The 12929-nt window shown below is 47.1% G+C and overlaps 2 protein-coding genes across 3 annotated transcripts; both read right to left on the bottom strand.

Moving 5' to 3' along the window:
- Nucleotides 1-2432: 2432 nt before the first annotated feature.
- LOC122373803 (dual specificity mitogen-activated protein kinase kinase dSOR1-like) lies at nt 2433-6064 on the bottom strand. Of its 2 annotated transcripts, none has more exons than XM_043352175.1 (4): nt 5953-6041; nt 3781-3877; nt 3219-3462; nt 2433-2769 (listed from the first exon to the last, which is right to left on the bottom strand). In XM_043352175.1, the coding sequence occupies exons 2-4, from the start codon at nt 3873-3875 to the stop codon at nt 2653-2655; spliced, it is 456 nt and encodes a 151-aa protein (XP_043208110.1). In that variant the 5' UTR covers nt 3876-3877; nt 5953-6041; the 3' UTR covers nt 2433-2652. The 2 variants fall into 2 exon arrangements, with proteins under 2 accessions (XP_043208110.1, XP_043208109.1); XM_043352174.1 differs by having other exon boundaries at nt 2438-2769; nt 3781-3881; nt 5953-6064.
- Nucleotides 6065-6460: 396 nt separating this feature from the next.
- LOC122373800 (CCR4-NOT transcription complex subunit 3-like) lies at nt 6461-8060 on the bottom strand. Its single transcript, XM_043352170.1, has 3 exons — nt 8046-8060; nt 7629-7846; nt 6461-7333 (listed from the first exon to the last, which is right to left on the bottom strand). Exons 1-3 carry the CDS (start codon nt 8058-8060, stop codon nt 6853-6855), a joined length of 714 nt encoding a protein of 237 aa, XP_043208105.1. The 3' UTR covers nt 6461-6852.
- Nucleotides 8061-12929: the final 4869 nt, after the last annotated feature.

Genomic DNA, 12929 nt, shown 5'->3' with positions numbered 1-12929 from the left:
GAGAGAGAGCTCATGTTACAATCCATGCTGGAATACGAGTTAAGCGTAAAACAGCTAAAAAAAAAAAAACTAATAAAAGTTCGGACCTAATCAGTCGCAGACATTGATTGATTCACACGCCGCAGTACCTCAGGTTGGCATTGGGCCGGCTATCGGGGCGGTCCACCAGTGCCAGTAGCACGGTTACGTGCTGCTGGGGTATGTCTGAGTGTGAGCGAGGGCGGAGATGGGGGTCAAGGGGGTGGGGGTGGGGGTGGGGAGTTGCAAATGAATTGACCACCCGAGCCGGCATAGCAATGACTCGGCGCGGCGCGGACAAGGTCACATGGCCAGCTGCGGTGCCGCCAATGAAGTTTCGCACCGCTGTATGACCTGAGACGCTATGCAGTTCAGCATGTATAAAGATCTCATTTTAGGGAGCACGATGATAGATGTTTCTACAGTAAAATGGTCATAATAATATTCTCTCGGTGCGGGTGATGCAAAACGTTTTTTTTTTTAACCATGAAGGGCCGTGAGAGCAGCAATCGCCTCATCAGTTTCAGTGTTAGGTCGGCTAGGGCCTAGGGTCACCTCACAAACAACAAACCAACAATGTCGCCGTGCCTGACTGGCCCATGCATCTGACAAATCAAAGGCGTCGGGAGGCATGAGATAAGAGGCGAAACACCTATAAATACTTCAAACCTGATCGGGGTTCGTGCGATCGAGCCTCTGCAGCTTCCAACGAAAACTTCCGGCTCTCGGTCTCCGCCCCCTCCCCTCCCTGTTATCGCTCTCACCCCCATTCATCAGCCAGATCCTGCCATCCCCTTCCCGACTAACTCACGGGTTTCATTCCAACCATCATTCCGTCAGCCACGATCAGTAAATGAATAGCATAGCATACCTCTCTGGTGAACGCATGTGTGTACACTGCATGTGACCCGAAATATCGCGGATATATTTAGCATAGTCTACCAGCTACAGGGCAGTTATGAACTGCACGACAACGCAAAGCTCGCCAGGACTGACATCACTGTTAATAATTAACTAGTTAGAGGTTCTTGTGGCGCCATTTTACGGGGAACCACACATTACCTTCGATGCCTTCATTAATGCCGAAACCTTCCCTGGATGATACCCTACAGTCTACACTTAACACGGCTGCGGCGAAATTCGCCGACGGCATAAAAGTAACAGTGAGATTCACGAAATGATATGGGTTGGTAAACTGACCTGCACTTTCCTATACGTGGAGGAAACTTAACCCGCGCGGGGCTGGGGTCTCCAGCCGAACGCGCGGGGCTGGGGGGGGGGGGGGTAAATTTTACCCCCCCTGTTATCTCCCGAACTAACGGTCCGATTTGGAAAATTCAAACGGCAATCGAAAGCTCTAATCACGAACTACTAAAAACATGTACTTAATTTAAAGTTTGAGGTCAAGGTCAAGGTCAGGTCAAGGGTACAAATTGCAAGTTTCTACAGTATCGGCCTTGCATCGTAGTTGCCGAAGAATGGAGTCATGGACTGAGACTGATCGCCCAAAACGTGTTCTTAGGCTACCAAGACAATATTCGTTGCATACAATATCATTCAGAGGTCAAGGTCAAGGTCAGGTCAGGTCAGGTCAAGTCACCAAAAAACAAAATATAGAAAAGGGCATGTGCGACACATGTTTTATGGGTCATTTTACTCATAGAATTCAATAGGCACACTCAATAGGTGATATGGACCACCTCTGGATGAATTTCAGGTCGAGGTCAGGTCAAGGTCAGGTCAAGTGAGGTCAAATTTTGAAGTTGGTTGTTAGGGCCTAAAAAGGTGTCTATCTGATGCAGTTTTTCGCGGCGAATCGAATGGTGCTATTTTTGTTTCCGTACGAGGTCTAGAACTTCCAAAAAAGTCATTTTTCAAAAATTTTGTGTGTCGTGACGTCATAAAATTTTGAATAACTCCCACATTTTTGAACCGATTCTTCTAAAATTTGGTATGTAGGTGCACATAGACCACTTCTCTGACATATACTCCGGTTTTTTCGATAGACTCAAAATTTTGGATTTTATAATGATTTTCCCAAAAAAGTCAGTTTTTTGAAAAAATTTAGGCCAAATCCAAAATTTTCAAAAAACCGAGATAGCCATTTGATAGACAAAGTAAAATTACGTATAACCTTTTTTGTTACGTCTTGATTCCTTTAAAAATGAAGATGTTAGCGGCGTTTGAACTTTTGCCGTTTTTGAGGCGAAAATGACGAACATGACGTCACTAAAACGTCAATTTCTCAAAAATTTTCCGACGGATTTCGCTCAAATTTTCAGGGAACGTGTCAAATTGATGTAAGAAAAGGTACTGAACGTTTGGCGGCGCTGCGCGCCGCCGTTTTTGAGATATCGCAAAAATTCGCGAGGGGGGGGGGGGTAAAATTTACCCCCCCCAGCCCCGCGCGGGTTAACTTGGCAGCACTGGCTAATGCTCCGATGCCAATCACTGGTAGGTCTAAATCACCGGTGTGCTGTTACAACGGAAATCATTACCGGTGTAATGGTAGGTTTTGTAGGTGTAATGCTAGATCGAAGTTTACCAAGAACGGCCCAATGCGTGCTTGATAGATGTAAGTGCATTTTGCTGCCACAAGGGCGCTCAGAGTTGTACGCTGAGCGGGTTTCCCACCTACCTGTAGAAGGAGCCGAAGAAGCCGACGATTTGCGGCGAAAAGCACTGATTGAGTACCTCCAACTCGCGCATAATCTGGTTCTTGATGGCCGGCTTTACCTCCAGGTGAATCAACTGTAAACGATCGACGGCGATGTGTCAGGACAGCTCAGCGAGTCATTACGAGTCATACGTCATTATAGCGAGTCAGCGCACAACATTGTTGGAGCGGCAGCGGTAGTGTGCCACAAAAACAGCGTGTCGGTCGGGACAGAAGTGTCAGATTGCAGAACGGCCGTGTGTCAAGAATGGCGTCAGCAGGCATGCTGGATAGCCTCCGCAATTTCTAGTCTAAACGCTCTGTTCTTTTCGCAGCATTCTACGTTGTCATATTTCATCTGAACAAATGACATCGCTGATTGACCAGCTACCGTTCCTTTCTCTTATCTAACAACCTAAGCGGACAGCACACCTCCCCTTCTTATGGCTCCCAGTGTTAAAATTTTTGAAATACAGCATCAACCCCTTCCTTCGGGCCGTACAACTCCCCAGTTCCCCCCCCCCCCGCCCCCACCGCGACTCACCTTCCTAGCCATGATGATGCCGGTGGGCTTGTGCCGCACCTTGATGACCACACCTCCATTACCGGCGCCGAGCTCTCCCAGCTTCTCGAGGTCCTCGGCCTGCAGCAGACCCCCGACGCGCTGCTTCTGCTCCAGGAAGCTCTCCAGCCGGCGACGCGTCGTGTCATCCAGCTGCATCTGCTGCATCTTGGCGATCACATCCTCCGAGTAGGCGCCGCTCACGACGCTGGCGTGCACCGCGGGACTGGCGGAGACGGGGGCATGGTAACCGCGGAGAGGGCATGGTGGTAATGGTAACGCAGTACGGTACAAGGCAGGTAAAGTGTGATGGTAATAGGAAGGCAAAAGCACGGTGACACATGATAGCCGTGGCAACAGTGAAGGGCTTTGACGGTTATGGTGCGGTAAAAGTGGGGTCTCAAAAGGTAACAAAGAAGCGATTTATAGTTATGGTGGCAATGCTGGGGTTGTATCAGCGCTATGCATGGTTAACTTGGAACAAAAACCAATATGAAGAGGAACCGGTAGGTACGACGGCGAGGGTTAAACTGCTGATACTCACTCGGAAGGTGTCTTGTTGGGAGGGCTGGTGGCATCGGGTCCGTTCACATTTGCTGCTATTGATGGAAGGGTGAGGTTCAACTTGTTTTTGGACATACCTATCTGAAAAACAAAACAAATGAGCATAGGTGAACCACACATAAGGTCTTACTGATGCCATCCTTGTGGAATCATGGTAACATTGCCATGATGAGGCTAGATCGAACCAGATCGAACTACCACCACTAGGCCCTCCATCTGTCCAGGCTGATCTTTTTCTCACATTTTTTTTTATTCCTTCAATATCCTTCTTATTTTTGTATCGTGATTTTTGCACGCATTTATTCACCCTACAGTTGTTCGTAAGCACAAATTATCGTAGTCTGTCAAACATTTGTATACTCTGGTGAACATTTTTGGCATCTGCAAAATCTTCTCCAGTCTATCATTGTCCGCGAATCAGCTCCACTCCGCCCAGCGACACAAGAATCCCAGCGACCTAGGTGGGTACCCATCCTGTCATACTCATGACCCACACACTTAGTGGCCAACCATAAATCAAATGTCATCAAAGGAAGCCTTTGATTCAAGATTTCACCTCTCTGGGACAAAGTGACATTATTTCTCACATTTTCCTCCATTTTTTCTGTTCGATCCTCAGGGCGCGCAAACCCTTCTCAAGATTTATTGTCCTTTGATCCTGGCTGAACGGTCACCTTTATTTGATAATGAGCTTCAAATCCAAGGATTAACCCACGCCAGGCCTGGGATTGTTCAGACTCTCCGTGGTTTTTCGCAGATACGTCAATAAATAGCCACGTGTTTCTGCATCTTCTCCGCACATGTCGTGATAGCTTCAGTCCCAGGTCGCAAAAGGTCAGGTCACCAGGTCACTTCAAAAGACCTTACCTCAGAAAATTTAGAATGCTTGTCATAGCTACACCGACTTAACGATCGTCTTGAAACTTTCAGTGATTCACAACAGTGACAGTATCTTCACAGTATCTACAAAAATTATCTCAGACTTTGGATATTGGTGACCTAAGGTCAGGCAAACCATAAACTTTTGCCCTCTCCTTTATAAGTCAATGGGAAAAAATAAAAGATAATTCAAATATTGAATGAACATGATTCAAAACACCCTAAAACATCACAAGTATTATCATGATATCACTTTCATAAAAAAATTGAATAGCGTAATACCTTTTCACTCAACCTTGGAGTTTATTTATTCGATTCTTTCCATGTGATGCGAACGGCTGGTGGAGTGCGGTAGTGGCCTGTGGTGAGTGGTGAAAGTAAATATTGCACAGATGCTTTAAAACTTGGTTGCGCCATGAATAACTATCAGATATGAAATCAGGTCAAACCGTCAAAATACATTGTGTGGTATGTTTTTATAATCACTTTGGCAATCAGACCTAATGCATATATATAACAGCTGTAGGTAGGGTTAAGTCAGGTTAGATTGTTTTGCTATATATTGAGCTGTGAAAAGACAATGCGGCACACAATGTGGTTTATAGATATGGCAGCAAGGGCCCTGCTCGGTGGCCAACTAATACTCTAGCCGGTGCTCACATGTGCTGGTTGCCCACGCGACAGGCTATTGAGCAATAAGAGGCGAGGAAAGTGCAACGTCACTGCGGTTTTTCATATACCTGTGCCTCCAGGAGTGCGCTTCTCATTGGTCAATAGCCCGTTGCCGGGACAACCAGCACGTATATGCGAGCCGGCAAGAGTACTAGCCGGCCGCCGAACAGTGCCAAGGGCGACGTCTGCTAGGAGTGTATCAACCTCTGGACTCTGGAGTCTGGTGATTTGACCTATAACCCGACCTAAGAAATGACTTAAATGCTTCTATCGTGATTTTCAAAGCCATTTTGAATGCCACTACCTCAACCTTGTGTTGCTACGTCAACGTGGCACAGGAGCTGAGTTGGTCGAGGGGTGTTCAGACAGCCCCAGCCCGGCGACAGCAAGGTTGGCGGAGAGCAATGGCCTGATGTGGGCAAAGGGTACAGATTACAGATGACTCAGATGATACCGCAATGGTATTATTTGATCAGTTGGGTGACCCTCATTTTAAGGTAGGTCAAGGTGTCACCTAACACTTAACAGTGTTAAATTTGAGTCTATAGGTAGCTTAACATATTTTTGCAATTGTGGTAATGAGACGAGTTTCACAACTTACCTTAATTTCTCAACAATAATTCCTTCCTAACAACGAATTATCTTACTTAAATTACATCTACTAGCGCTTTCAACAGACAACTTTGACTTGCCGACGCGCGCGCGTCGAGAGGACAGCATTGAAATCCAAGGATGCACTTCACTGGTACCTACAATTTGTTCAGAGTTTCAATGACGTCACAATCTTGAAGGGAAGGCACATATAAAATTTGCTCTAGTTGCTTTATTCAATAGCCCATAACAACAGGAATAAATATGGGAAGGGTATAGGCAATAATATTTCATCTAATATTAACATATACATATCAACACGAATCAATCGTAATTTAGGAAGTAAGAACAGACAGCTACGTCACAAAAAACACGAGAGCTTTTTCCGCTTTTTCTCATAAGGAAGTTGGTGGTTTATATGAATCAATTGCGCCACTTGTACACTGCGTTGTTAAACGTCGCAGGAAACAGCTTCCAGATTAGCTGCCACATTCTGTTACCTTTATTTGCCATGCAAAGAGGTTATAGATGGGTAAACAATATTCGCTAAACAACCGTACCAGCCTCCTGCACCATCGTCCTCTACCGATCTTTGGACTCAAAGACTTTACCGCGACAATTTATCGATAAATTCTGCCAACCGCCTAGCCCTATAGGCTTACGTTATGAGCTGGCGTAAAATAATTTGCCACCGTAGGCTGGCTAATTATGAAATAGTTTTTCCAATTTTCGGTTTCACCTAGCTAGGTAATTTGGTGCAAGAGGCCATCTCCCGATTCCCCCGCCATCTCCGTATCTCAGTAACTTTGTCCACCTAGCCACAGGCAGGCTACAGTCCCCCTCTCAAATCCCGGTCGACGGTCATCGTTTTCTCTCAGCCTCGGGCCACCGGACAGCTCACATCACCGACTCAGGCCCCGGTCACCGTCCCAACGCGCCGCTCTTCAGCACCCTCGTCTCCGGCGCCGGCGGAGTCAGCACCAGCCGCTCCCGGAGCCCGGCTGTTTCTGGGGCCGCTCACTGCCCCTGCAGGCTGGTACGGTCCAGGGTAGTATGGGGCGACGTTGCCAGAATAGGTGGTGCCGCCGTTTGCAGTGTGGCGCGTCCCACTGGCTCCTGAGAAGCGGGTGTCTCCGTTTCCAGTGTAGTAAGTACCACCATTTCCAGGGTAGGTGGTGCCCGCGTTTCCATTGTAGCGCGTGCCGCTAGCCCCCCAATACTGCGGCCCGGCTGGCCAGATCCAGCCGGGGCCGGGGTAGGGTGGCGCCGGGACGCCGGGCTGGAAATCCGGATAGAACGGAGCCGCCGTCGCCGAGGCGTGAAGTCGGATGGACTCACTCAGGCGCCGGATGGCGAACACTTTATCGGGCGAGAGAGAAGAAAGCTGCGATCTGTAAAGAAATCACTCTGTTGTCAGTTTTGTTGATAAGCGAAGTGCAAATAAGACGTTTAGTCGTAAATTTATTACCTTCTTCAAAAACAATGCTCCGGAAACAAAATAATATCCATCATTATCCATATTTTCATGAATTTTCGCTCTGTCGTCTCAGTGGTGCTGGTGTGTGGGTAGGTATTACCGAGCACCTGAATTGTAAAACCAACTCACTCATCCTTGCATATGGCACATAATGACATAATATGCGTGCACCTGTAGGATTATCGGATCACTGAGGCACGTGCACTCACCCAGCACTGCTGCTGCTGCTGCTGCTGCTGCTGCTGCTGCTGTAGGAACTGCCGTCATATTGCCCTCCGTCACGAGACTGGCTGTCGGAGATTTCTCCAAGAGGTTTGTTGTAAGGGGCTGGGCCGCCGGGGTCGCTGCCTTTGGGTGCACCCGGCGGCGGATAAGACGCAGCCTGTCCACCCTGCCACCGGACAGAGCCGGCGGCCACCAGGAGCACCTGCAGCAGAAAGCAGCGTCATACACGGCGCCTCCAGCCTCCTCAACAACTATTACACGATCATGTCAATCTAACTTTGAACCGCCCATGCCTTTAGATGTAGACAAAAATTTATCCGAATGAAAGCACGTATGACAAATAGGTAGAGAGCAAAGTTAGCCACAACTTTTGATTTCGCTCCCCACGGCTGCCAACTCACGACAAGCTTCCACATTGTGGCTGTGTCGACGGAAGACTGGCCGACTGGAGGTGCGCGCCTGACCCGCGCCCCGGTCACAATCGGCACACCTATCCGACTTCCTGTGTTGATTGGAGTCGGGCACACTTCCGCAGGCAGCCGTGGTCGATCGGATGGGCCCCACCCCTCCTGTGCTAATGGAACGTTGGCGGTCGTGAATCAGGCAGAGTGATTGAAGGTGATAGCCTTTCGCCGTCATGCTTGCCGCGACTTTGGGTGCTTTCCATTTCCATATTGCTGATGTTAAGTCGCTGATTGCAAGCACTACGATAGGCATACGCTCGTACATGTGCCCGCATACAGTATGATTCATCATTCAACAGGCTTTGATAATGGAAATTGGAAACACCTCCATGGCGAAAAAAAAAAGGTAAAATGGTGAGATCGCAATGGATCAAATAAAAAAGTTAAACTATTGAAGCAACACAAAAAACAATAGCCGGCTTTATGCCCACCTAATGTTGTTGTCGTTGTGTACAGTCTGTCTTAAAAGTACCTACTGCGCAAAGTAACGGTGGAACCATCAAGCCTGACCGAGGAAGGGCCTGCTAAATTTGAGTCACCGAAGCAATTGACATCCTCGTCCATTCCCCAGGTCAATGGTTTCGGTGACTTTCAAAACAGACTTTACATTTAACAATGCTATAACTTCGATTCCAGACCATTGTACCCAGCCAATTTAGCCAGGGGTCCTATCGACCTTTTGTTTAGTCCTACGACTCGTGTCTGTCGGTGGTCTGATGCCCCTCTGCCCGGCCTCCCACGGGCCACGACACACGCGAGGGGCGCTAATAAGACGCTACGCCGCCGCCATAAGCAGCACGCCAGTCGGCCACAGACTGGGTGTCTGGGTGGCCACTCCCATCGGCCGCAGGGCGAGCGCACGAACCGTGGAACCGAGAGGTCACAGCATCGCGGCGAGCGCGAGTCCTATCGGAGTGAACGGTGGAGGTCGTAGCAGCGGCGCGGTGTGTGAATCACTCGGTGCAGTCGACAGTTTGTTTGCGGTAAACTATCGCGAGTTAGCCCAATCGATTGGGTTCAGGCCTGCTTGCTCGCCTAGTTCTCCGAAGGATTAGTATAAAAAGGGCAATGTGTTGGGGGGAAAATAGTGCGTTTGCTAAATCCCTAGCTTGCTAGAACGTTTGAACATACGATATACTGGTGAGCCCTAAAGTCGCAAAGTTGCAGCGCTCAGCTCGTATCATTCATATTTTAGCTGTAGGTATACATCTTCTAGTTAATTTGCTACTTACCTACCTACTTCCTACATAAATGTGGTTCAGCTCTGGGCGTTGTCACTTATCATATTGTGTTTGACTTATATTAGACTGTAAAGTCATATTTAACCCGCGCACCGACGGGGGTCTGCGCCAACTTAGTACCGACGGGGGGGGGGGGGGGGGCGGATGACCGCCCCCCCTGAGATCTCGAGAACGAAGCAAGATAGCGACAAGCGGTAAACGGCATCGGATACGCACGGTCAAGATCTACAATTTTTACTAAGGTCATTTTCAGGTCAGGTCAAAGATGACGTCACAGGGGTCGAAAAAGTCAAAATGGCGGCGCTAAATATGGAGAGAGTTTTTCTCGAATAACTTTCGAATTAGTCAAGATAGGAACAAACTAAGGGCATCATCGTGATCCTCTCGTCAATCCGCATCGAATGATATATATGTTGACCTCGAGAGGTCAAGGTCAAAGGTTGACCTCAGGTCACGTGACCTCGAGGTCATCATGTATATCATTCGATGCGTCTTGACGAGCTGAACACAATGAGACCATCCACGCATCTGTATCTTGTTCCTGTACGGAGTTATTGGCCAAAAACCTTTGGTGACCTTTGATGACGTCACATGACCTCACAGCTGCCCAACAGCAAAACAGACCTCAAGGTAGTGAAGGTTGATCGTATATGAAGTCATGTATGGTATATGGGGCCATTCCGACCCGTTTTAGTGGTAAAAACAGGGAGTTGATTTTTCCCCCATTGACTTATAATGGGGAGGTCGCGAAATTGACCTAACCTTAGGTCACCGATATCAAAATTCCGAGATATACAAATTGTAGCTACTAATGACCTAATAACATCCTGCGACTTTCAAAGGCCTCCGTCATCTACTGTAGCTCTGGCACGGTGACAAAGGTGCAAAAAAGTGACTTGAGGTTGGGTCATTCAAAGTGACCTGGTGACCTGACCTTGAAAGGTAGGAGGTTCAAACTTGCACACCATGTGTAAAATTGATAAGGAAATAGTCATACCAAATTTCGCGGCGCTACGCGCCGCGGTTTTCCCGCTATTCGCGAAAAACCTCAGGGGGGGGGCGGATATCCGCCCCCCCCCGTCGGTGCGCGGGTTAAACCCAGGCATATTAATGATAATAAATCGTTTAGCGGACTGACTCTGGGTGTAAAGAAGTTATTTTTCCCTGTACTTCGACCTTTATTGACAGGTCTTCAAAGGGGTGCTTTAAAGGGACCCTCCCACCTTAACATTAGTTTTGAGTTGAGATAGCCAAGTTTGCGGCCAGGCTCAGAAACCACCATTTATCCTGGTCGCAACCCCCGCAGCTTTATGGTGTTCAAGAAATTTCTTCCCTTTACTTGCAGGGTGGGACCAGCGTGGTCCCTATCTCTTAACCATTACGGGAATCTGATGACGTCATCAGGCTTTCGAACGTCCGTTGAATGTTTGACTGAAACGTTTTGTAGCACGCGGTGGTATATGCTGCTTTGCGCGCAACAAATGCCGCACTTTCAAATAAAGTCGCTAGGAACAGCGGAGATCCCAAAAAGTAAACAAAAGTAAAAGTCTAATATCTTGAAAACCGGTGAATATTTTTCGATGAAATTTGGTAGATATTCGTTTTTGCTCTTTTTGAACCGAGCGACATCACTTTCATGCCAATTCATTAACTTTTTTGAAGGTGGGAGGGTCCCTTTAACTTATGTGTTTATGTGTTTAACTTGTCAAGACGCTTCGAATGGCCCGTATTTTCACTTATTTTGGCCATCATTTACCTTTGACGTCACGTGACCGAAGGTTATGAGCCTTGACTTTTCGAGAGAAATCAAAAATGTTTTCCCGATAAGTACATCTCTGATGTTCTATTTTTTTGTTTAGCTTGATTTGTTTTAAAGTTATTCGTAAAAAAACTTTAATTTTTTCTAATGCATCATGGACACGTGACTCCTGCGACATGATCTATGATCTGAGCTAAAATGACCTTTGTGAGATGGCAGTCCTATTCACCTGTATCTAAAGCCGTTTACCGCTGTCGCTAGGCTGCTTCATTCCCATGGTCTGGGGCGAACATCCGCACCCCCTGTGTCGATGCGAAGTTGGCCCGGACCCCCTTCGGTGTGTGGGTGAAGACTTCAATGCGAGAACTCAAACTTTGTATTGTGCATGTGACGTGCGACATTAAGTAGCTTTGCAGGCATTATCCATTCTGTTCGGACCCGGGTCCGTACATACAGAGCCATGTATTTGATGCACTCAGTGGCATATGTATTCAGCATTTAAGCATTCGAATTGCATTCAACGGTCCACTGCACGGGCCAGAAAACACATCGCGAAAAATCCAAACGCGTCGGACTGATGCTGTATGTTTCGTTTTTTTCCTGGCCGTATTTCTTACTCGTAGGTACCTACATCTAATGTTTCTTTAAAAGGACCCTCCCACCTTCAAAAAAGTTAATGAATTGGCATGAAAGTGATGTCGCTCGGTTCAGAAAGAGCAAAAACGAATATCTACCAAATTTCATCGAAAAATATTCACCGGTTTTCAAGATATTAGACTTTTACTTTTGTTTACTTTTTGGGATCTCCGCTGTTCCTAGCGACTTTATTTGAAAGTGCGGCATTTGTTGCGCGCAAAGCAGCATATACCACCGCGTGCTACAAAACGTTTTAGTCAAACATTTAAAAATCGTTAGATATATGCGATGACGTCACACATTCAGAGGGGTATTCCTATGCATTAGCCCCTCTGAATCAAAATGCTGCAATTTTGAAATTAAATATTTCCGATTTAAGGCATTTCTCGATGTTGTGAGTGCCGAAACCGGTAATTGTGAGCCAGGGACCCCATTTTGGCTATCTCAACTCAAATCTAATGTTAAGGTGGGAGGGTCCCTTTAACATCATCAAATCTGATGTCACCAAATAACGAACAGAACATCACGCGTTTTTAATTATTTTCCTCACAATTGTTCCATGCTTTGATTTCCTTAGTTTTTATATTCCTGAAAAGCTAAGAAAGCAGTAAAAGGAGCTGAACTTGTACATTTGTTATTACTTACATTCCAACGGAAACTATTTCTTAGCTTATTAATGGGTAAATCAAAATAGGCAATAGGCATGGTAGGTATGGGCTTCATCAAATCAATGCATCGAGATTCGAGGGGCCGAGTTTTCATGGAGAGTAAGCGTGATTTTTAACAGCATAACAACTGATCAGTCGATATCAGATAACTTAACCCTCGCATGTGTGCGGCGTTTGCCAGCTTCTAATGTGTAGGGGAGGGGGTCGGTTGGAACCCCCTTGCCGTTTGGCCCCTGATCGAGCTAGAGCTTCGCGGAAAAAACGAGCGTGTTGCCCGTGACAAGAGGAAGCCGATGATACCCAATTTCAAGGTCCTAGGTCATTGGTTGACCTTCCAGGTCAATGACCCAAAGTCGGGAAAATCAAGACCTGTTAGAAAGTCGTAAAGTGTGGCTGCTGAAGTGTTTTTCGGGGCGCTGATCACGAATATCGTGTTAGTTTTGATGACAGATGATGTCTTTAAGCATTTAGACCAGGTCGGGTCAGGTCAGGTCAGGTCAACCAGTAGGGGTCGTGA

The sequence above is a fragment of the Amphibalanus amphitrite genome, unplaced genomic scaffold (genome assembly GCF_019059575.1).
Source record: "Amphibalanus amphitrite isolate SeventyFive unplaced genomic scaffold, NRLGWU_Aamphi_draft 001553F_arrow, whole genome shotgun sequence".
In the NCBI taxonomy this organism is placed as follows: domain Eukaryota; kingdom Metazoa; phylum Arthropoda; class Thecostraca; order Balanomorpha; family Balanidae; genus Amphibalanus; species Amphibalanus amphitrite.
This window is presented reverse-complemented; position numbering and strand designations above follow the sequence as displayed.